This window comes from Schistosoma haematobium, chromosome ZW (assembly GCF_000699445.3).
Source record: "Schistosoma haematobium chromosome ZW, whole genome shotgun sequence".
Taxonomy (NCBI): domain Eukaryota; kingdom Metazoa; phylum Platyhelminthes; class Trematoda; order Strigeidida; family Schistosomatidae; genus Schistosoma; species Schistosoma haematobium.
In genome coordinates, this window is record NC_067195.1 from 69,764,155 (window position 1) to 69,790,590 (window position 26,436).

At 38.6% G+C, this 26,436-nt stretch overlaps 1 protein-coding gene across 2 annotated transcripts; it reads left to right on the forward strand.

Moving 5' to 3' along the window:
• Positions 1–392: 392 nt before the first annotated feature.
• SNF8_1 (ESCRT-II subunit protein snf8) lies at positions 393–26,410 on the forward strand (the record flags this gene model as incomplete). 2 transcript variants are annotated; one of them, XM_012945470.2, is made up of 4 exons in its annotated part: positions 393–555; positions 20,226–20,647; positions 22,750–23,039; positions 25,542–26,410. In XM_012945470.2, 4 exons carry the CDS (start codon positions 393–395, stop codon positions 25,681–25,683), a joined length of 1,017 nt encoding a protein of 338 aa, XP_012800924.1. In that variant the 3' UTR covers positions 25,684–26,410. The 2 variants fall into 2 exon arrangements, with proteins under 2 accessions (XP_012800924.1, XP_051072326.1); XM_051212173.1 differs by lacking the exon at positions 393–555 and adding an exon at positions 11,278–11,824.
• Positions 26,411–26,436: the final 26 nt, after the last annotated feature.

Consider the following 26,436-nt stretch of genomic DNA (forward strand, 5'->3'; position numbering starts at 1 on the left):
CGTAACCTTCTAAATCATACAGGCGTAAGTAAGTAATTGTTTCATTTCAGCAAGTTACATAGTGTGACAATGCAAACCTGACCAGCTGTTCAAGTTTTTTGATTATCATTAGGGTTCGAGGCTGTTAATAAGACGAGTTACTATATTTGGTTTCCTCAGTTGCTATCAATTGACTGCAACATTATATCAGTCGTTTCAACAGTCAAATCGTGTACGTAGTCAAAATATTTAGTTTTAAATGTCTTTATTTTGAGTTTGGATGGATTTAATAAAACTACCGTACACTTTTCACTTTTGGCACTGAATTTTTTTAGCCATAATTTTTACATAGCATCTATAATTATCTAGTGTTTTTTCATATATAGTCATTTCTTACTCGCCTCTCGGTCAGTATGCAAAGAGATAATGCTCAAGCAAATATTTCAAATAATACAATATCTGGTAATTCGGATTCTGTCATGGATCAGCTTGGAACAACTACTGCCTTGATGAATACATCTTCCAATGTTGGAAGTAGACCAGTTTCTGGATCTCCTCGTACACCTGGTTCTGCTGGTAGATCAAAGGTATTCGACCAAATATTTTTGTCACGGTACTTAATTTATTTGGTAAACAAGATCTATTATTTCAATTTTCACGACTACTTTTAATTTCCAAAGGATTATTTTCTACATTTAATAATTTTCTTCATTTGTGAGAGCCTACAGTTTGATAACTGTTTTGAAAGCTTTGTGATCATCATCAAGCTGTTTCACGAATCAGTCTCTAATTTGGAAAACCTTTTACTACTTACAAGTAATCAAACTCTAGAATTTCCTTCCAGCCGAGTTAGTTCAGTCTGCTCTCCTCGAGTCCTTCTATGGAAACGATATATCTTCAAGGATTCATCGGAGTCTTATTATTATTTAAGAATTTTCCTTTTTTATTACATGCACCAAGGCCCCTACCTGTAGGCTTCAGTGTTCCATCGCTACTCAGTACGGAAGTCCGTTAAAAGTGAAATGTTTCTCTTTCGTCCACAACTATCTGAGGCACAAAAGGTCCTCAGCCTCCAGTAATAAGGACGACCTGTATTAATCCTAACAGTTTGCCTTCTAGTGAAGGTCCAGCTTCTCCTTGAAAATGTTCACTAATGGGGCCGATACCACCAAAACCCTCACTTGGAGCTGTAAGTTTTATCCAGTTGATATGCGGAGCGTTGAAGTCTCCAGTGGTGAGACGTTTTGACTTACTCCAAGAACAGATGCGTCATAAGATAATTCGTCGGCAATACAACATGGACCACGGCATATTCTTTCTATTGTCACTAACTCATGTGTCGACCTTATTGTGCAACATACTACCTCACACGTACCACTACCATGAGCCTCCAATATGATCGGTTATATACGAAAGTGATCACTAACACATAACATTATGCCCGCTCCCTTGAGATTTATAACTATATCACTTCTAATGTTGATGTAACCTGGATTGATGGGAGAACAGTCTATATCTACGGTGAACCATTTTTTGACAACAATTATGTCAGGACTAAATAATTCCACGATCAAAATTAGCTCAGACGTTTTATTTTGAAGACTATGAACGTCCGTGTAACTCACATTTAAGGTATTTCGGGAATCATTCGTTCTACCCATACCACCCGTAAGCCCTTAATCGCAAGGTTCGCTTAGTCATTTAACTTTCGAGTTCCTAACTCCGTGAGGGCATTCTTCTACTTCATTCGATCCTCAAGCGGCCAATCTGGTCGGATACGAATAGTTGAATTACGAGTTTCGTATGCATTATTCAATAATACGTCTCTTTCATCAAAATTCCCGAGTACTAACGTCAAAACCCTTCTTGTTCGGGTCTCGCCTCCAACCCATTTGCTGAGTCGCATTACTTTCGTGGTATGTACCCGTGAAACGTTTTCAGGAAGTGTATTTCTGATGACAGAGTCCAATAACTCTAGACCGTGTGCATGTCCTTTAGTAGGGGTTATTGTCTCCCAATTCCTCTAAATTCACAATAACTAAACTAGGAACGAGTTTAACTTTTTTAAAAGTCGTGTTCACGGCTTTCGGCCATGATATCAGATTCTACCTGGCTATTCTTGTAACAGAGTCATGGGAGTGGAGCGAATGACTCACGACAGTGTTTGACGAGGCCAAACTTTTCCCATCTACGATAAAGCTAAATATTGTCTTAGTTTGGGACTTTGGTGGAGTAATCTGCAACTAAAAATGTGAGTTCATTAGGTACTTTTCAACTAAACAAGTGCTACTTTTGGCTATCATTCTTTCTCATCAATGTTTCCATATCATCCATTTCCCATCACTTGCTGCTGTAGCAACTTGGCCACTATACTCTAATGGTGGATCGTTCATTGATTGTTTCGGGATAGAAAAACCTGTTGCGTGTTGCACAGTTGGGTGTCAGGCAGGTGCCGTGACAGTTCTTACGACACTGACGTATTCTTCGTTATCAGTACCCATGTTATCAGTACAACCCTCATCAACCTTCTTGTTAGCCAACGCCAGAAGTCTAAGTGCCTTTTGGATGACTAATTTTTGACTCGAACAAGAAAACATTCAAAGCCAATGAGAGTCAAGATTTGAGCATTTTTTTAGGCAGAGAGATTTAAGCGTGTACACATCTTATAGAACCACGTCCTACACTCATCACATTCCATTCCTTCATCCACGAAGAATGAGCAATATTGCTGCCCACGTTTGTGAGTAGGGCTGACCATCTTGAAAATTAACTAAAAAGCGATAACACGAAAATGGATACATATAAAAGTTTCAAACCTTAACCGAATAAATCACGTCAAAGTCGATCAAGCATGCCTTGATGCAATAAATACACAAAAGGTAAAGTCAGCACAAGTAGGATATAACCTTGAATGAAATAAATTCAATTAAAGTGTAAGCAGTAGTTTTGACGCTTAATTTACGATCAAAACATTTAGTTTAACTCAACAAAAAATAATACCACTGAATTTTTAAATAGCGCGCGCATATATAATACGGAAAGTTTGAGGGTTGTTCATAGAAAGACTATTTTTGGTGAGGATGACGTAAAAAAAGCACTGTGAGAACGATAAGTTGGGTAGAACAAAACAATCAGATTTAAGGTAGAGTCTTGATTTTCGCACAAATTCATATATGCTGATTTCATAGCATTTCGACATGAAAGCTGATAACACCTTGTAATGAATGCTTTTACTGTTATCTCAAAACACTTAGTCTCCACATTTATCTCATAACTTATCCCCTCAAACTATTCCACAGCCTCCTTTTTGCTGTATTAAATTGATGCTTTCAAGGTCACTTTAGCGTCATTCGACCTGAAGGATAAATGGACTCGAAATGAGGCATACGTAGATGACTGACGTCGTCTTCTTTGTCTAGTTTGTGGTTGTAAGACGTTGCATGATATTCAAAAGAATAATGATCAATACCGTCACAAGACTAACTTACTTACGCCTGTTACTCCTAATGGAGCATAGGCCGCCGACCAGCGTTCTCCAACCCACTCTGTCCTGAGCCTTCCTTTCTAGTTCCATCCAGTTCTTGTTCATTTCTCTCATGTCTATTTCCATTTCTCGGCGTAATGTGTTCTTTGGTCTTCCTCTTCTCCTTTCGCCTTCAGGATTCCATGTCAGGGCTTGTCTTGTGACGCAGTTGGGTGCTTTCCTCAATGTGTGTCCTATCCACTTCCAGCGCTTCTTCCTGATTTCTTCCTCCGCTGCGATCTGGTTTGTTCTCTCCCACAGTACGTTGTTGCTAATAGTATCCGGCCAATGGATCCGAAGTATTTTTCGTAGACAATTGTTAATAAACACCTGTATTTTCTGCATGATGGCTTTCGTAGTTCTCCAGGTTTCTGCTCCATACAGTAGAACTGTCTTGACATTTGTATTGAAAACCCTGACCTTGATGTTGATTGACAGTTGCTTTGAGCTCCAGATGTCCCTCAGTTGTGAATATGCTGCTCTTGCTTTACCGATCCGCGCTTTCACAACTGCATCAGATCCACCCTGTTCATCAATGATGCCGCCCAAATATGTAAAGGTTTTTACATCTTCCAAATCTTCTCCGTCAATTGTGATTGGATTGGTACATTCTGTGTTGTATCGGAGAATCTTGCTTTTCCCTTTGTGTATATTGAGACCTACTGCTGCTGAGGCTGCTGCTACACTGGTCGTCTTCTCCTGCATTTGTTGTTGCGTTTGTGGTAGAAAAGCCAGATCATCTGCGAAGTCTAGATCGTCCAACTGCATCTTAGATGTCCATTGTATCCCGCGCTTCCCTTCAGATGTTGACGTCTTCATGATCCAGTCGATCACCAGGAGAAAGAGGAAGGGAGAGAGTAAGCAACCTTGCCTAACACTGGTCTTTACTTTGAACGAGTTTGTTAATTGTCCTCCATGCACGATTTTGCAGTTTAATCCATCATATGAACTCTGTATGATATTGACTATATTCTGAGGCACGCCGTAGTGTCGAAGTTTCCATAGTGTTGTTCTGTCCACGCTATCAAATGCCTTTTCGTAGTCAATCAAGTTGATGTAGAGTGATGAATTCCATTCAATTGATTGTTCCACAATGATCCGTAGAGTTGCGATTTGGTCTGTACACGATCTATCCTTACGGAATCCTGCCTGTTGGTCACGAAGTTGGGTGTCTACGCAGTCCTTCATCCTGTTTAACAATACTCTGTTGAAGACTTTTCCCGGTATTGAGAGAAGAGTGATGCCCCTGTAGTTATCACACTTGCTGAGATCGCCTTTCTTCGGTATTTTGACCAGAAGTCCTTCTTTCCAGTCTTTTGGTACTTGTTCCTCATCCCAAATCTTATTGAAGAGAATGAGGAGTATCCTTGCAGTTACCACCACGTCTGCTTTCAGTGCCTCTGCCGGAATGTTGCCCGGTCCTGTTGCTTTGTCACTCTTGATTTGTCTGACGGCCATGCTTATCTCTTCAATTGTTGGTGGGCCAACATTGATTGGGAGGTCCGTGGGTGCTGCTTCGATGTTGGGTGGGTTCAATGGGGCCGGTCGATTCAAGAGTTCTTTGAAGTGTTCTACCCACCTGTTTTGTTGCTCTTCAACGTTGGTGATTACCTCGCCTTCCTTGCTTTTCACTGGTCGTTCTGGTTTGCGGCGATTTCCAGAGAGTTTCTTTGTCGTGTCATACAATTGTCTCATGTTTCCTTCTCTTGCAGCCTTTTCCGCCGTCGTTGCTAAATCTTCCACATATTTACGTTTGTCGGTTCTGATGCTCCTCTTCACTTGTTTGTTTACTTCTGTGTATTCAGCTTGTGCCTTGACTTTTTCTGCTCTTGTTCGACTGGTATTGATCGCTGCTTTCTTGTTCCTCCTTTCTTGAATCTTATCCAGTGTATCAACAGTGATCCATTCCTTGTGATGGTGCTTCTTATGGCTCAGAACCTCATGGCATGTTGAAATGATTGCTTCTATGATCCCCTTCCAGTTGCTCTTTACAGTAGTTCCTTCTCCATTGAGTAGATCATGAAAGGCCTGTAACTTATTGCTGAGGACTATCTTGAATTCGTTGAGTTTGTCAGTATCCCAAAGAAAGGCCGTATTGAACTTTTGTGATGTTGTCCACCCCGTTGTGCAGTGCTTCTTGAGTTTCAATTTCATCTTGGCGATCATCAATTGACGATCTGATGCTATACCAACTCCCCTCTTGGTTCTCACATCCTCCATCATCCTCCTGAACTTTTTTTGATGCAGATATGGTCGATTTGGTTTTGCGTGGTGTGGTCCGGTGAAGTCCATGTGGTTTTGTGTATGCGTTTATGTGGGAATATGGTGCCGCCTATGACCAGCTTATTGAAGGCACATAGGTTTGCAAATCTCTCACCGTTTTCGTTTCTTTCTCTCAGTCCGTGTCGTCCCATGATGTCTTCATATCTAGTGTTGTCCGTTCCAACCTTGGCGTTGAAATCTCCCATCAGAATGGTCAGGTCCTTTGTTGGGCACTTCTCGACGATTGACTGCAGCCTATTGTAGAATTGATCTTTAGCGTCTTCATTGTAGTCGTTGGTAGGCGCATAGCATTGGATGATGTTCATTGAAATGCCCTCTTCCTTTGTTTTGAAGGAGGCTTTGATGATCCTTGGTCCATGACATTCCCATCCTATAAGTGCGTTTTGTGCTCGTTTGGACAGCATCAATGCAACTCCTTGTGTATGTGGTGCATTTTCTTCTTCATGGCCGGAGTATAACAGAAGCTTCTCTGAAGTTAGTCGTTGTTGTCCAACTTGCATCCAATGTGTTTCACTGATCCCAAGTACCTCTAGGTTGTATCTTCTCATTTCTGCAGCAATTTGGAAGGCTCTCCCGGTGTCCCACATTGTACGAACATTCCATGTACCTAAATAAATGGTTGCTCTGGTTGTCAGAAGGGGCATCGACCTCGTAACTTCCGAACGAATTCGGCTTTCATCATGAGGCGTCATAATTCCTCTAAATGAAGACCTGACTCCCAGGACAGAGTTTAAAAGATTTGAATAATTTTTTCTGGTTGGCGTTTTTTTAGCTAGTTAGTTTTCTATGGGATGTGGACGCTAACCCCATGCCCAACCCTCCTTTATTCGGGCTCGGGACCGGCAGTAGCCCCCGGAGGGACTCCAGAGGGAGTTTCACATGACTAACGCGCGACGTTAAAAAAGACAGTGGTATTTTTCCTCTGAGCAATTTTTATAGTATTGATCGTTAAATTACACATCAAGACCACTGTTGTTGCTCTAACTGAGTTCTCTTAGTTAAAGTAATTCATATGAGTACAGCTTTTTCTCTAGAGAAGTTTATCATCTGTACTTTACGAGTACAGATACATAAAACTAAAGACACTGGTACTTAGTTTTCGTCGTTGAATATAACTTTGAGCATTGTTTGTATCCATAGGCGTTAAGATCATGCCTGTAAAAATGGCATGTACCTGCCTTTGCAGAAGTATATTATATCATTATATTAAGATCTTTCTGTAACTATTGAAGTCGCATTTTTGTTTCTTTATTTTATTTGTATAGAATGATAAAACAGATCTATGGCGCAATCGAAACATCGTTATGGTAGACCAGCATGCTGTTCCCCGGTCGATGAGAGGATGCGATATGATAGCTGCAATAAGTGGTATCACAATGTGTGCACCGAACTCACCTCAGTTGCATGTAAAGGATGCTGCAAGCCATTATCACGTTCGTCGTGTGAAGAATGTTGTTCTACGATGTCTCTACTGATTATAGAGACGACCAAGCTGATAAGTATAGCTGGGAAATTGCGCTCAGGTAAACGGGCAGCAGCAGATGATCGGAATTGTGCTCTCGAGGAAATTGAGGGTTTTATTATGAGCCCAGCTCTAGACTTAAATGAGACCATAAAGGTGGACCTCATCGGGGAAACGGATAGGCACATGGATGTAGGCATTGTCACAAGGAGAAAGAAGAAGCGTAAGAAGAAGAAACTACCTATAGACAGTATTGAGGCATGTGAATCTGCGGGTCCAGTCCCGAATACGCATATCAATGTAATGCAAACTATAGGGGAGCCAAGTCCGAGCAATGCAGAGGAAGGTATCAAGAGACAAAATAAGGTAAATGAGTGACCCACAGTCACATCTAGGGTAAGAAAAATAAGAAAACAGAACGTAGCCTCCGTGTTTGACGCTGAATTGAGATCGGAGTGCAAAGAAGAGACGGTTTCAGGAACTAAAATTGCACAGCATGTCAAGACAGACATCTCTGAGGGGTCAGTCATTTTTCATATGTTAAGAGGATCTTCCGATAAGTAACCAAAGGCTAGATTTGAACACGATCTCAGTCATATTAAGTTCCTAATAAGCAAGCTACTTCCAGAAACAGTTTCAGGAGCTAGTATCTGTAAGCTTTATAAAATAAGACAAAACGTAAATTCTGAAATTCCTCAGAAAAGCCGCCTCTTGAAGGTTACATTTGCCACGGTTGAAGAAAGGAACCTGATTCTAGGTAACTCACGTAAACTGACTGGATCTGGAATATACGTCCGTGAGCTGCAGAAGTGGAAATAAATGAGCGTCGCCGAAACGGTGAAAGAAACCTCGTTCTTAAGGGTTTTTAAATTGTAGAAGTTCTGAGCAAAACGATCCCTAAACCACTCTGGGTGGTAAGGGAAAGTTCTCCACAGACTTAAAGGTATGCCACACAAATGCTCACAGCCTACTAAGTAAAATGGCGGAGCTCAAGTCAGTGGTAGATAAAGAAAAACGGACGTTATTGCTGTTTCGGAAACTTGGTTAATGTCAGAAATATTAGATAGTGAAATGCAGTTGACTGGTTTTTTAACCAGTAGGGCTGATAGGTTAAACTGTAGGGGAGGCGGGGTTATCCTGTACACGAAAATTACCCGAACCATAAGAGTAGCTGAGACAGTGGCACATGTTTCAGGGACATGTGAACTGGTGAGATGTGAGCTGAAATGTAGACGGCAAGATATTGAACTAGTTGCAGTATATCGCAGTCCAGAATGTGTGGCAGACGATTTTCTCCTAAGTAAACTTGAGTCCTGGAGTAACAACGGTAAAGCCTTGTAGTAGGCGACTTTAATGCACCGTATATAAGCCGGGTTAACTTAGAAGTAGGGTCATCGATATCGTCGTTCGAATGCAAACTGTTGGAAACATCGATTGGATTAGCTTTATTCCAACATAATAAACATGTTAGAAACCCCACAAGATATGGCTTAAGAAACTCTTCTTCTCTATTAGATTTAGTTTTCACACACGGAGATGACGTTGGACAAATGACTTTCCTACCACCATTAGGAAGAAATGACCATGCAGTCATCTTATTTGAATTCATGGCTGAGATTGCCTGTCAAACAGTTGCCCCGGCCCGTCCTAATATATGGAAGGCAGATATGGAAGCAATCAACTCCACAGCATCGGCTGAAAACTGGTAAATTGACTCAACGGCATCAGTGCAAGAGGCATGGACTCATTTCAGGCAGTTGTACAATCGGGTAATTCAACCACATATACCCTGGACAGTTCCAAAGAAAAAGAAGCACGGACATCCCTGGACAGGCCGGGATATTCTACGTTAACTAAGACAAAAGAAGAAATGTTGGACTGTACGATGGAACGCTACAGATCGATAAGGAACAAGTGTATAACTAAAATTCGGGGAGCCCAAAGAAAATATGAAATGCACTAGGCACAATCTACACTCAAGCAGCCTACGAGAATATTCTCGTACATAAACTACAGAACAAGGATGCATCATTGGATTCCCAACCTAATTAAAGAAGGGAGTGAGTCTGAAATGATAGAGGAAGATCAGGAAAAAGCAGAGGTTATGGTTGACTATTTTGGGGTAGTTTTCACTCATGAACCTCCTCTAGACAAAGAACCAGACCCAAATACAGAGCCAACAAACCACCTGCTCACCGTGGACTTCGATCAAGATGATGTGCTTAAGGCGCCTAGCACCTTAAACATGGAAACGTCAACAGGACCAGATGAACTACACCCCAAAATCTTGAGAAATATTGCTCAATATATCGCAGCCCCATTGACTGTGTGTTCAATATGTCACCTTACCAAGGTGTGTTACTTGTGGACTGGACACAATCGTCACTCTCATAAATAAAACAGGACCAAGACAACTTCCGTTGAACTACAGACCTGTAAGCCTCACCAGTGTTGTAGTTAAAATATTGGAAAGAATAGTTAAAAAGATCATAATGACATCTGTGCATACCAACAACTTGTTAAACAGTGAACAAAATGGTTCCAGAAAGAGTCTTTCTTGCGCAACAAACCTCCTTATAGCAGGGGAGCATTAGATAAAAGGGCTAGGCAGCGGAAACTTAGTATATGTTGTCAACATAGACTTCAGTAAGGCATTTGATTAGATACCAACAAATAGACTACTATTGAGGTTGGGAAATCTAGGTATTGCCGGACTCCTCTTAAAATGGCTTACTGATTTCTTAGTACGTCGTAGACAGAAAGTAAGAATGAATTCTAAGTGCTCCATCTGGAGACCAGTACTTAGTGGAGTCTCTCAAGGTTCCGTCCTGGGTCCTTAACATTTTATACTGTATGCAAATGATCTCCCAATGTTATTATACGCTGACGACGTAAAAATTTGGCGAGTAACAACTGGAGACGCAGATGCATGCGCACTTCAGACAGACTAAAATATTGTGATTGACTGTACTATGGAGTGGCTAATGATTATCAACGCGGAAAACTGTGTCTATATGCACTTTGTGAATACAAAGATAAGTAGGTACAGCATAGGAGAAGTGCCTGTACCCGTGGTTCGGTCTCATAAGGATCTTGATGTGACAGTGAGCTGTGATCTTAAGGCAACGGCCTAATGCTGGGAGGTTGCAGTTGAGGGGCTTAAAACCATATTGGCTTTACGATGGACATTCACTAAGTTAGATAACATCATGCACACTATAGTATACAAAACCTTAGTGAGAACTGCTTTCAGGCTGCAAGCTCCTGTTTAAAAGGTGACTCGATTATCCTGGAACAAATAAGGAAGGCAGCTACCCACGCGATTTCAGAACATTTGGGTTTACCATGCAAAGTTTGAGAAGCCAGATCTGTTTACTCTGCCCTACCGCTGATTGAGAGGTGATCTGATTTTGATGTAGGAGATCCTAAGCAATGATCTTAGTGCTTAATATGTTGTTTTTTACCATTCCCACTAGATCTCTACATTTCAGAGGGTATAGTAGGTGAGTATAAAAAACCTAGAAGGAACAAAATATCCGTGGCATACAGGTGAAGATGACACAGGTATTCAGTGTTTGATAACGCTTTTACCAGCAACACCTAATATAATTTGTACCCACCAAGAGAAATCAAAAGGCAGGGTCGAGGAGATCGGAAGAGTGTATTTGGCGATTACCAATATGTCGGAATTCTCTGATCTAATCTGGCTAGTGATTGCGGTAGATGTTGAGCACAGCGTTACCACACGTGATCTAGTGCGGATGCATGACCGAGCGCCTTCAGCTAGATGTGTCCACTAAAACATGTGGTCAGCATCCAATGTCGAAAACTTGCAGAGCTACTTATTTTGGGGATTTATTTACTGCTACAGATCACTCCCCTCCTAGTGGGGTAGTGATGACCCTAAGACGTGGCCAGCCAGAAGTTTAAACCCAACGAGTCTGTCGTTGGTAAACACTCTTCTGATAGCTTACTAGGTTTAGCAGCGTCTGGCACTACAAAAATAATTGTCAACCACAGAAGTAATATTACCTTATGTACTTTTTTCGAATAGGTCTCAAAATTGTCCTAACTTGTAAATCGTCGCGATAACACAATATCACTGAAAATTCGTCCTATATCATGCATCATCACGATGGCATCGTCTTCGTTACTTGAACGATGGACGTTATCAGAAATAGTGTGGCTGAAATGAATTCAAATCTAAATGTGTCCTGATTTGACCACTTCTGCAAAACTTCACGAATCGTCGTCGTGACGCACCAATCATCTTGCGACAGTTTGACCTTCAATTTACGAGGACACTCCAAAAAGTTCACAAGCCCAGGACAAATCGCTTGTCAACTGACTATCGACTTTCTCATCGAATCATCAACGAGTGGAATTCACTACCTCAGCACGTGGTTGAGGCTCCATCCGTCGACTCTTTCAAAAGAAAGTTGGATCAACTGAGAGACCACCATTGCCAGGACTAACACAGGCCATCAAGCCTCCTGTCCTTTCCAAACTGAAACTGAGACTGAAAGTCCACGCAACCTCCCTCTGTGTATGATACCCCTGAAGCGTTGCCGTCGTCGGTTAGTTAGTCTTGCCAATTAATTCATGTTCTTTTGTTAGTGTTCGGTTAATCTGTAGTCCGGGTGTGAATGTCAAGATGTTAGGTTCAGGGTTTAAGAGCAAGGAAACCTACAACTAACCTTAAGTTCCCTACTCATATGAAGTCAATATATACAATAACTTTACTGTCTGGGATTAGTCCTTTCATTCTCTGCCAGAGGTCATTTTGATGTACACTCGCTGTTTTCTGTATGGCTATAATCCGAGCTATGTCTGATGGTGGAAGAATTATGTCCCGATATAATCGTTGTTACAGAAACTTGGTTCACCCTAGATATAGACTGTTCTCCTTTCATTGCAGGCTATATCTGTATTAGAAGTGATAGAGTTTCAAGTCGCAAAGGGGGAGGTATAATATTATACGTTAGGGATCACTTTCGTATACAATCTACCATATCGGAGGCTCATACCAGTAGCACATGTGAGGTTGCATGTTGTAAGATTAAATCTAGAAATGGGTTAATGACTATAGGGGGAATATACCGTAGTCCGTTTTGTCTTGCTGACGACTTTATCCTAAGACACATCTGTTCTTGGAGTATGACAGAATGTTGTCTCATCATTGGGGACTCCAACGCACCGCATATCAACTGGATAGAGCTTACAGCTCCAGGTAGTGGTTTCGATAGCGACCTTTTATCTACCGTTATTCAGTGTGCGCTAGTACAATGTATCACAAAACCGACACATTGATTTCAATCATGATCCGTCACTGCTGGACCTCGCCCTCACCCACCACTGTGAGGATGTCTTTGATATTCGGCACCATCCCCCACTTGTGAGCAGTGATCACGTTGTAATTCACTTTAAGTTTAGGACACATGGTCTACAGTTCGTATCTGCTCCACCCCGTCCCAATATCTGGCGAGCCAATATTCCGGCGATCAGAAACTGCTATCTCGACTGATTGGTCGGTCGACGCGGATGGATTGATCGAAGATGAATGGAATAAGTTTAAGGCTACATTCGAGTCCGTAACGTCGCCGTTTATCCCATGGTCAGCACGTAAGCTATCACATTGCCCTCCATGGATTAATAAGGAAACCCGGAAGCTGTTAAAGCGTAGGAAACATTTCTGGGACTTATTCTTGTTGACAGGTCATGAACCATTTAAGCGTGAGTACCAGAAATTCCGTAATATCTGTAAGAAAACCATAGCCAAATCCCGTACCACTTATGAACGACAGTTAGTATATGATAGTCGTACTTGTCCGAAACGATTGTTTTCGTATGTTAAACGGCAAATGAAACGTAGTGATGGTATTCCCCCGTTGCTGTTACACGAAAATTCAGAATTACTAGCTGAATCAGATCGAGCAAAAGCTGAGACTTTTTCAAACTATTTTAGCGAAGTCTTCTCTACGTTTATTGTAACAAATACATGTTCCACTCACACCGAGATACCAACCATTGAATCTGTACAGGTGACTAAGGAAACTGTCCTTCCGTTGATAACTAACCTCGAACTTGGCAAGATACCGGGCCCTGACGGGTTACATCCACGGTTGCTGTCATCTCTTGCGGACATTATTTCAAAACCGCTCGCGACAATCTTCAACGTGTCCATTTCACTCGCTCAACTCCCTAGAGATTGGAAGGACGCTATAGTCAGTCCTATATTTAAGGACGGTCAGAGACAGATAGTATCTAACTACCGGCCTGTCAGTCTAACTAGCATAGTCGTTAAGTTACTTGAAAAGTTAATTCGGGTTAGGTTGCTGAGCCACATAGATTTACACAATCTGTTAGCTCCTGAGCAACACGGATTTCGTAACAAGCGTTCATGCTTGACTAACTTGCTTATTGTGAGGGAGGATTGGACAGCAGCCCTAGATAACGGTCTGTCTGTCGATGTGATATTCATAGATTTTAGCAAAGCATTTGACAAGGTTTCACACGTAGGTCTTATGCAGAAGCTCACGAGCTTCGGAATAATATGTACTGTACATGAGTGGATAGGAAATTTCTTATGTGACCGCAGACAGAGAGTGAGGGTCAATGGAACGCTATCCGATTGGAAGCCGGTCAAAAGTGGTGTACCCCAAGGCACCATCTTAGGCCCACTGCTCTTCCTTCTCTACGTTAATGAGTTACCGCTGCTACTTAGGTCGTCGACATTATTGTTTGCGGACGGTGTAAAAATCTGGAGAACAATAAAAAGTGCGGCTGATCATCTGGATCTTCAAGCTGACTTAGACGATTTAGTTAGATGGGCTCGAGGTTGGGGCTTAGAAATCAATGCTAGGAAGAGTGTGCTAATGCACATCGGTCACGGTAATAGTTACCGTTACACTACTGAGGGTAAACCTCTTCCATACGTTCAAGAGCATAAAGACTTAGGAGTAGTATTAAGTCATGATTTAAAAACAACTACGCATTGCAAAGCAGCCGCTGTCAAAGGTTTTCGTGCGTTATGGTCACTTCGCCGAGCGTTCAAATCTTTTGACGAGGAAACGTTTAGAATTTTATATCCCATATATGTAAGACCACATTTAGAGTACTGTATCCAAGCAGCTAGCCCGTGTCTGGTAAAAGATACTAACTCCCTTGAGTGTGTCCAGCGTGTGGGAACAAAATTAGTGAGGGGTCTTCCTAGACTCCCTTACGATGAGCGTTTAAAACGCCTAAATCTTTTCCCCTTGTCGTATCGTAGGACACGAAGTGACCTTATACTGGCATTTCGTATCTTTAATTATGATTTGAGTGTTAATATGTCTTATCTTTTTGCTCCCCCAGCACTAATTATCTCCGAGGTCATAGCAAGAAGGTTCATAAACCGCGATCTCATAAACTTAAAGTGGGGTCCCGTTTTTCTCATCGAGTAGTCAATCATTGGAACGCCTTACCCGAACAAGTGGTATCAGCCCCATCAGTGAATACTTTCAAGGAGAAGCTGGACCTTCACTGGAAAGCAATGTGTCAGGATTAATACAGGTTCACCAACCTACTATCCTTATTACTGAAAACTGAATCAGTGGAGTCCGCATGTTCGCTCTATGGTATTGCCAAGCTTAACCCAAACGTACACGACACCGGTATTATACAGTGATACCATTTGATGTGACCAATCGGACAAGTTATCTCAGTATTCCTATTTCATGTATATAGCTTGCATAAATAGACCACTCAGATCCAAGTTTATACTTTAAAATGAGTATATAAGAGACCTTGGCTCTAAGTTTTTTATTACACCTCTGTGTGTATCTAGTCCCCTAAATAAGTGGATTGGACACTCAGATATCACTTCTGACAGTTGGTTCTCAACTTTAATTGGTCAGTGGCATAACCTGCATGTAACAGGAAGTTTATTATTCTCAATATTAAAATTAAAACACGAATTTCAGCGAAGGGATCTCTTTTCAACGAATTTATTATCAAGCTGTACAATCGTATATATATTAAAATTTTGTTTTTGTAAAAGTACTAATTCCGTGAGGAAATGTGAACACAGTTAATATAAAGGTTATAATACTAGATTACGCAATATGAATGATAACAATAACAATGGATTTGGTGAATATAATAAGAACTCGCATTCCTGAAGAAGACTTTGACGGAAAATGGTTACCCAGAACGGTTCATAGAAAAGAATATGAATAAAAGTAGTCGCGAGAAGAATTCTAGTTGTTCCGTTCCAAAGAAAAACCTTTATATAAGTCTGGAATTTAAAGGTGACCGAACATCGGACGTAATTAAAAACCGTCTAACAACAACTATTAGGAGAACATTTAACGTGGCAAAACTGCGAATATCCTTCACTAGTAGAAACTTATTTTCTGTACCCATAAAAGATAAGCTTCCGCGTCTGGTCGCCTCCATGTGCATCTACCAGTTCACCTGCTCTTGTGGAGCAAGGTACATTGGCCGTAGCCAGCGCTCGCTTTCAACTCGGATACGAGAACATATCCCAGCCTGGTTCTATAAGGGTGAAAGGAAAGCAGTTAGGAGTTCTATTCTTGAACACCTAATTGACTATAACCATTCAACAGATCCACAAATTGATTTTAAGGTTGTTTATATGATTCGTTCAAATCTACCCAGATTTCTTCGTATACAACTTTTAAAAATAGCCGAAGCTCTTGCCATCCAGGAGCTTAAACCAGTACTATGCGTACAAAAGAAGTACGTCTTATCGTTATCGTTACCTTGGCCTTAATTAGTTTGATTATCCTACCATTAATGTTATTATTATTATTATTATTATTATTATTATTATTATTATTATTATTATTATTATTACTGCATTCCCCCTTTACTTATGTCTTATATTCTCATTGTTTTATTCATGAACGCTCATCATATCAGTTTATTTTTGTACACCTCTATGACCTTTAATTATTATATCAAAAACATTTTAATCATCTTATTATAATCACTAAATCTATTGTTATTGTTATTATTCATATTACGTAATCTAGTATTATAACCTTTATATTAACTGTGTTCACATTTCCTCACGGAATTAGTACTTTTACAAAAACAAAATTTTAATATATATACGATTGTACAGCTTGATAATAAATTCGTTGAAAAGAGATCCCTTCGCTGAAATTCGTGTTTTAATTTTAATGTTTAAATGGGAATTATTCTCAATATACCACTTCGTGTTCTTTAGGTTTTCTTGACCTAAATGGGGTAAAAGGGGATAAATTAAGTCCAAATTTATTTCTCAGTATCTCATGCACCATAATTGGTTTTCCTTTCAATTTACGTTAGCATTAAAGAGTCAAACATTTTATGATGGTCGTCGCAAAGAAATCTAGACGCCCGGAATTGCTCGAACAGCGTACTTTTCCACGAGATGAGTGACCTTTTACGAAGACTTGTAGCTTGTACATATTTCTACTTCACCAAGGTTGTGCAGACCTTGGCCAATATATTTTTACCTAACTTGGTGCAGGTCTGTCTTAAGTCAAACAGCACTAAACCCTTCAATTACAACTGAATAACAGTAAGCTCTGATCTTTAGATCATGGTCTCTTAGATCATTTTAAGGTGCAAATATGAGTAGGGGTACTTCTCCAACATGTTTGTTAGCTCTACATGTGTGATAACAGTTATCTCCACCAATAGTCATTAACCACAACCTAGACCACCAGCCCAGCATGACGTTAAGGTCGCCCTGGAGTGTACATACATTTCCACTACGTGCCACTTCTGGGCACGCTTTGATTCTATCAGCTTGAAGAAGCGTAGGAGATTTGATGACACTTGAAACTTGGTTGATACAAAGAATAAATAAAGATGGACTTAGTTTTTCTCCTCGGGATAACCCACTGTGTACTGGTTTCCAGGAGACCCTTATGTTAATTCTTTCTCTCTATCACCAACAAACCAGAATGTTCCCAATTTACCCGAGGTATTCAAAGATTTCTAAGCTTTTCAGCTCCAGTTTAAGCCTTCCGAGGTTAAGGGACCAAGTAACGTATATTAGTCTAACACTACCAAATTTAGGGAGAAATTAACTAACTCGAAGAAAAACGAGGGGGGGTGTCCAGGGAGTTTTTCCTCAAATACCGAGTCCTTCCCCAGTAAATACACTTTTGGTGAAACCCAATACTCCACAACTTTCCCTCTAAAGACACTGCTTTTCCATTGTTTCCCTCTGAACTTTTCAGCTCTTCCTCGAAGTAACCTCATAAAAACGCCTTCCATACTTATTCAATTGTGATACAATCGAAAACTTTATAAATTTGAACGGAACTTCTCTCTAAGAAGAATAAATTAATGGCAACAACATTACATTAATATAATCAAATTAGTCTTAATTTCTAAATACTCTTTATATACGACATTGTAAGTATATCCTTAGGTTACCGTCCTAACCAAAAGGCTGACAAGATATTTTGTAATTTAGATTAGTCACACTGAAAGATGTGCACAACATTTGATAAAAGTTTCAACCCAGTATTTAGTAGTGATTGGGTAAGAACATCAGATGAGTTGTCGATTGGAATTCATGGTAGCGTTCATTAAATTCTAAAAAATTCAAACAGGATATTAGAATTTATATAAGTAATGTCAATTAATAGATTATCAGTATGATGTTTCGTAGTTTACTGGGCCGATATCAATTCACAGGAATATTGCAATTTGAAAATTTATTTATTTATTTGAACACAAATATTGGTACAAGAAGGCACCAAATATATATGCGCCACACGAAACAATTAGAATTTGAGGAGGAGAAGGAAAAAAGGTAAGGAGCGTAAAAGAAAAAAAGAAAATTAGCGAACAAATTAGTGTAAGGTAGTGCAATGATAATAATAATAATAATGGGGGAAACAGAAACGTACAATCAGAAGAGATCTTTCAGTTAAGGAAGAAGCAACCGTTTTTTACGAAGAAAGAAAAAGAAGGTTACAGCAAAATCGCCACTGGCTTCTATTCTGAGCCATATCTGATAACGTCTCTAGCCACTGTGTCGCACCACCTCTCGGACCAACAGAAGCCAGCCCTTTGTAGATTTCTTTCATACCCCGACACCAGGTCAAATAGGTCCTGCCTCTTAATTCCACCTCGTCGGATGGCTGCTAAAAGTTCAGCCTTTATAACGAAACAAGAAATTTATTCAAGCTGTACCTTTACTTACAAAATACATTTCGAAAGAGTCTTTATAAAGTGATTAAAGCCATTTAAATCACTACAAGTCTATAAGTCATTCTAGAGCGAAAAATAAATAACTGATTATTTGTATATCGACCTATTTTAAACAGACGGCTTAATGATTTTTACGCCTGAGTTTTGGTCATTAGACTACATTTACGAAATCCAATTCTCTTGTTGACGTCTTGGCATTTCGATAAAATCATTAGTCTTAACGTAAAGTGGGTGGACCGAAACCCAGCACGTGGACATGTGCCTGGTAAACGAGTTACATTTGTCTCAAAGCACTTTGTTGTATAGTACTGCTCACAACCAGTGGATTCTGGTTAAAAGAAGTCAAAGTTGTACTACAGTAAAATATATCAGGGTTAACGCGTTTGGCACTTAGGGGAAAATTAGCATGTTGACTATAACTGACGATCATAGTTGACGTTTTTCTCGCCATAGTATTACGATACTTAGAGTGTTTGAGTGCAGAAGAGACATCACAACTTCATAATACAATATATTTACTAAGAATATCAGTTCGATAAACTTGCTAGATATCTTCATCTACTTAGCAACACTAAAATGTCCCGATGCTACTAGATATAAATAGCTATGTGAAAGTTTGCTTACATTATATATTAATTGAAACGGTTTGTTTCATTTTCACTCACCTTTACATTTGAACTTAGTTATAAAAAGTTACTTGAAGTGTAAAACAAAACGGGATGTCCACACAAATATTTCGTTATTTGGATAAACCTGTTCCTTTTGCACGTGATGGTTAGATTTATATAATAAGCTATTTTTCAAGCTAGATTTTCTCGATTTGGATTTATAGTACTAAATCTATGTTCCCTCGGTTATCTTAAAAAAACACGCACTTATTTCCATAGATAGACTGTCGAAGTGACCCTCATACTGATAATAATAACTTCTTGTAGACATGGGAATCGACTGAAACTTTTCATAATCGTAGCCGGATTAACCAGAATTTCAATGGGAGCCCTTTTAAAAGTCTACCAGTCAATGTGACTACACACTTCCTCATGTTACTCTTACATTTGATACATTTAGGTAATAATCATGTCAACAATGTGGAGATGAAATGAACATAGCAAAATGTGTTCTGTTTCTTGCAGTTTTAGAGGGTGCTAAGTATGATATAGAAATGTTATTGCACTCTATGTTTTGTTTTTTAGGTCTGAGGATACTGAATATATGAACAATTAGTTTCATAAGATGCACATTTCATCAAAGAAAAAGACAATTCGAATTTCCGTTTCAAAGTTGTTAGCGTGTAGTATATACGCATACTTATCTTTCGAGTGTAGTATCTTATCGTTCGAAATGTAAAACCAAGTAGAATTGACTGTGAATTCTTACTACTTTGAGTAGATAAACCAGAAAATAAATCAAATAGTAACTTGACCTTATTAAATGTTTTGTTAACGAAAGATACCGTCGGCTACTTAGTTTATAATATAGTAGTGATCTATTAAATTAATGAAACAAATAAATTTGGGTCCAAATATTTAATTCAAAGTAAAATGAGAAATAAAGGTTATTACAGTAATAAACGTCATCTCAACTAACGGTTAACAAAAATAGCTCTCCCTGCTAATCACATATTTCACTTATTGTTGGTGGTGTTTTTTAAGACTGGTTTATGCATTATTTGTTAGAAGAAATCGCCATACTACGTAATTACTGTGTTTTAATTCTTTATTACAGTATCTAAATGTTAATTTTTTTCCCACATGTTTTCAGGGTCTTTCACGATTTATATTGGTTACAATGATATCTTGTTAGTTCAGTTATTCTGCTCATCTGTTCCGTCAAAATACGTGTTATTGTCTCTGTGGACGGATTCTATAATGTATAGAAAGGCTGGGATTGCATCAATTAAAAGCAAATCGCTTGCTCAGTCGAAGTACAAAGAAAAAAGTGATGAGTTAGCAGGAAATCAGATAACAACACTATCACGACAGTTTGAACAAGTTCGTCAGTCGCTTGAATTATTTGCGAGCAAACACGGGAACAAGATTAAAGAGGATCCACAGTTACGTTCACAATTTCAAGCAATGTGTAGTAGTATTGGTGTTGACCCTATAGCATACAGTCGTGGGTGTTGGTCAGAAGCATTAGGTTTGGGGGAATTTTACTACCATCTAGGTGTGAAAATTATTGAGGTGAGTTAATAAATCATTAAAGTTTTCACCTAATTACCGACCTTACAATTAATAATAACCAAATATTTTTTACTACCTGATATCCAATTTTGTTTTATTTCTGATATGACAATATCGAGATTACATTTTCTTAATAAAATAGTGTCTTCATTATTACCATAGTTCAAAGGAAAATCGAGCCTTTAGGATCTCACCAAGGACTGATGAATTTGTTCCAATAAATTGGATGTAGTTATCCATAAAATGGTTTCTCCGTCTTCTAGTACTATAGGTTAATGCCACTATTCATATGAGTCACCGGTTCGCCTGAGCTCCAAGCATTTAGCAATTCATCATCATTCTTATGGTTTCTCAGATTCAAAATTTTATCGTTTTCGATGTCTCACGTACATCCACAATAGATCTTCACGTCCATAGATGTGAATGATGCATTATATAGTTAACAGTTTGTACTTGTTGCTACAAAGATGAAGAGTTTATTTTCTATTTTTTATTTGAACACAAACATTGGTACAAAGGGGCACCAAAATATATATGCCCCACACAATAAAGACCGGCTTATGAAAAGACAATGAAAGAAAAGCAAGTATAATAAAAAAGAACAATGGATAGAAATTAGTTTATGAGAGTGAAATAATAATATTAATAATAATGGACGAAGCAGTTCAGTTCAGAAAAATACGAGCTAAAAGGATTCTTTCAGTTAAAGAAGTTCGTTTCACTTATATGAAGAAAGTGAAGAAGGTTACAGCAAAACCACACTGGTTTCTGTCCTGAGCCATTGTCAATAACGTATCAAGCCACTGTATTGCACTATCTCTGTGACCTCAACCAAGGAGGTCGAACACACTTTCTGTAGAAGAACACTTAACCGGTGGTAGAACTCATCCTTCATCGCATCGGGGGCTGCAATCTGTTTAGGATTGAACGATGACGAAAAAACATCGTTCCTCACACCGATTTCTCACTTTGATGGGATCTTTCAATCTGACTGCACATAATCAACTGGTCATGGGGATTCAATTAATTAGTGCTGCCTCGGCTCTAGCGCAACAGGGTCCACGAATAAACGCACGTGAAACAAGTTTTTTGAAGCGACAGATAGAGAGCGAATTCGTAGTACTTTACTAGGGTCCTGAATATGGGTCTCGGGTAGACAACAGACATCGATGCTGAGAATTTCTAAAGACAGCCAACTCTATTTGTTGTCCGATCTGCTTTAGTATGTGAAAGGTGAATGAGGCTAGTTTGAATGACATACGTGGTTTCAGAAAGACTGGTTGAGAATTCGTGTTTAGTGGTATCATTCAACTTTCAACCAATCATTGACTTAAGATCGTTTAGATAGGATAGGATCGCCACCATTTACTATCTGCTGTATGAGTTGAAGAATAGAGATGCACAAAATTGGAATAAAATATATGAACAAGCGACGTAATGCGAAATAAAAATGAGTAATAATAGTTTTGAGTGTGACTTGCGAGAACGAGAATTATAACGTGAACAGCTTTTCTACCTGTGGTTATCATTTAGTTTGTTTGCAGGCTGTGATACTGCCTGGGTGCCAAAACTGAAGCAGGTGGTTTTCTTAGAGAGCCACTTTCCGACCATTTTACTTAGAGGTCTAATCCACAAAGCACTGGAGCAACGTTAAGTAATACACTAGATTCATATGCGATGTGTTCCCTCAGGATCCTGGAGCCCGTATGCACCGTTAGTTCGGAATCAGGGTTCTGCAATTTATGTTGTAGGCTGTGTTGTGCCGTCCTGTATTATTCTGTATGTACGGGGAAGTCTTCGAAAAATATTTATTAGTTTATGACTCGGTTGGGCACTCGGGCAGTATTTCAGCCCTCACACAAATCGAGTGATTTGTGTGGCGCATACGTATTTGGTGCCTCCTTGTATCAATGTGTACGTGTTCAAATAAATAATTTGGTTGTGTAATGTTAATATTTTTTTCGTCAATATCTGTAGCTATTCATCACGGTGCAGACTATCATGTAGTCTTCATTATACTTTACTTTGTACAAAATCTTTTACATGTTGTTTTATGTTTATATTGTTCTTAAGCTCAATTTCCTTTACAATTTTATCCACAGGTATGCATGGCTAACCAAAAACACACTGGAGGCATTATACCTCTGCATGAATTGGTATCTCTGTTAAACAAAAACAGAACACGATATGAGTCTGAAGTTAGTGCTGATGACGTAAAAAGGTCTATCAGAAAACTGCGTTGTCTAGGAACAGGGTTCAGTCTCATTAGTCTATCTGGTGGTCGGTTATTGGTCCAGTCGGTTCCAGGTGAAATGAATATGGATCAAACTTTGGTGTTGGGGCTCGCAGAAAGTTCTGATAGTCATGTAACAGCATCAGCCGTAATAGATAAGTTAGTGTGTGATTTGTGAATAGAAACATTTTATTTCGGCTTCCATTTTCAGTAATTTATGTCTGTACTTTTTATTTGGATACAAACGACCTATTCAATCCGGGAAAATTGTTCAGTTAGGTTCAACTAATAAATGAATTTTGAAATATTTTTAGTGACAGACCTAACGATTGATACATAAGTTTATATAGTTGATCATAATTCTGGATCTACTTTGGGCTTCATTGTTCACTAGGGATTTTGTTTACTTTTAATCATAAGCTGTACTTTATTTCAGTAGTTTGCAGAAATTTATCCAATTGTCTTTCAGTCACTTTAATCAAAAACTGATATCAACTAGAAAACCATTGAAATCCGGAAATACTAATTGCGATATCAAACTTCATAAATTTCAGGTCTCAGGACGGGCACAAGATACCTTTAAACAATTAAATGGGAATTCGATAGTACATATTTTTAAATTGAGTTTATTTAAGATATAACGGAATTATTGTCCAATAGGTAAAGATTTTTCAGGAAATTATTTCTGACTGGACACACAAAATGAATTCCCACTGAGGCTAGGAAATTATTTTCAAGATAAGTCAATTTTTACGTCACTAGTTTCAAATTAGTTATACGAAACATCCACATAATAATTAGCAAGTTATATAAGTTAGCAAATCGACGTACAGACAGTCATCAAAATAGTCAACTAGCTGCAGACTGAAAACATTGCGATCCAACCTGACAAATCTCTGACAAAAAATCAGTGTCACCTTTTTACAACCATGATATGTTATGCGTCGAATTACAGGGTACCAGCATTTCAAATTTTGGAAGATTTGTCCACTTTTTATTTCTATCTACCTGTTTTTAACTTGTTTCGTCGTTTCAGCGTATCTAGTTACTAATTTTTCGTTCTGGTAATTTCTATTAATGGTTTATCACGTCCATTTTGATGTGTTTTATTCATTTGATAACACTCGTTCCTCTCATTACATTATATTTATATAATATCACGGGAAAACCTCTTAGTATCTTCAAAAGAAATATCTATGAAGTTAAACATCAGCATGTAACGTAAACAATTAGCTTACTTTGAATGGGAGTAAAACTTTTGAAGCGATCATGCTACCTGTTCACTTTTCACCCGGTAGATCAGTTATGTTATCACTTCGTAAACCTAATAAGTGTCTTTAATTAAATGATATAAAAACAATGTATACGTGGCTACAAAGCAATTGGTATTGTTTTACTAAAATGCATTTGAAATGAATTTTCAATAAATTACAACTGTAATTTATGTTCAAAGATGGATGATGGCCAGCAGTGGAATCCAAGGCGCGCGTTTCATCCTATTTGGGACTCGTCAGCTGGATGTACCTGCATCTTAGAGTTGATGTTCGAGTCCTGGAGTGAAGATCAACTCTGAGATGCAGGTACATCAGACCGACGAGTCTCAAATAGGACGAAACGAGCGTCCTGGATTCCGCTGCTAGCCACTACCCATCTTTGTTTATAAAGCTCGTGACTTAAGGCAACATCGAGGCAATCCACACAGGATGTACATATGCCAATAAGAGACTGATCAGTTGCAGTCCTAAACAACAATGGGAAGATAGAAGCAAACAACACCAGGTGAATGTAATTTATATTGTTTCGAATTTTTTCTCTCTTGAATTCATGTCTAAATAAAATTGACCATCAGTCTGTTTTTCAGCAAGTAAAATATTGTTTATCCTGTTACCCTCTTTAAAATATAGTCCATCGTGTGTAAATAATTAGATTTATCCTTCTTATTTTATAGCGTATTTTTTATTGTTGTATTTTTAAGTAATATTTGTTTGTTTCCTTCATAATAATATATCATCATCTATTTTAATGATCATAGGCCGATTGTAAAACCAACTTACTGCTTTAAGCTAGTTATGATCAGTGTTCATCTTGAACTACTATGCTTTCACAACTATAAGTAACAGTGAATTATCAATTTGATTATAGGGATTTTGCGGGGATCACTTTAATTTATAGGTTATGTTCGTCACAGTTTAATCTCAAGGAGGACTGGACAGCTGTTTAGTCCTGTAATGGGACCCCTCAACAGGAAGTATTCACATCCCAAGTCCCATAAAGAACCCGTAATTATTAGAAACACCGGGTTGGCGCCCAGTAATAGAATCCAATCTTCAATCAGTTTTTTACTTCGGTCGATAATCTTATTGTTATTATTCAGTTGGCGGAGGAAGATATTTATTTTTTGTTTTTGCTAGTTCCCTTTTTGAAAAAGAAGTCAACTTAATATATATTCGACTAAGATAACTTGAGTTTTTAAGTAATTTATTACCATTTTTGGCGTTAAATCATTTTTTATGTGTCGGCATTTAATTAGTATGATGCAAAAACTGCGAATTACCATACATTTTAACGATACCGTTAATTATTGTTCACAACGCTGAGTAAATAACCGTTTTAATACATGTGTAATGTAACCTCTCTCTAATTTTTTTTATCTTCATTCAGATTTGATTGGACTAAAGATCGTACAGACGCTGCCTTTCGCCATTTAATGCAAGAAGGTATTGCATGGGTTGATGATTCAGATCCTTGTGGTGAAAGAGTATTTTGGTTTCCTAGCTTAATGGGCTCAATAATTACATCATAAATGTATACTTAATGATGTTATACTGCTTTCATTCCCTGTTTATTTATTTTATGAAAACCAAGGGACTTTCACCAGCCATTATTTTCTACATTATGAACTAAAAAAATCTAATCGTTCATTGTTGATCACTACCATAAAAAGTTTACATCTTTAAACCAACAAACAATAATTTAAAATGACATACCAATTGACACTGTAGTGGCTCAAAGAATTAAGGCCATGCTCAAGAGCATGTTTGATTTTGTCTGCTTTTTAGCGTCGTTGCGATAATCGTTTTTTCATCCCTGTGAAATTTCGTTAATGTGACGCGTTAAGTGTTTCTCACCGTTCTAATGTTAGTGTGTATTTTCTAGCTTGTTAACATTTTCTCTATTATAAAACAACAATCCATTTTACTTGAATTTTTTGTTTATATTAAAAATCAGTGTAAATTTGTATTTGCAGTCAATTTTGATGTTAGCTGAAATTTCCTAACTATCCGCATATTCGCTCCTAAGTGTCCTTCTGGAGCGTGTTGTTTGAGAGTTTCAGTCAGTCAGTCAGCTACAACATAGGACCAGGCACATATATGCATCGGTCCAAGTTGCCATACCTCATTAACACAACAGGATGGACACCAGATTCATAAAAGTAGTTAATTCAGAGGTGGTAATATATAAAAGAAAGATTGCAATAAGGATATAGTACAGGAAGAAAGAATTAGTCAGTAGAAAGAAAGATATGAAGCGATTTTAATCTCTTAGTTTAAGGGAA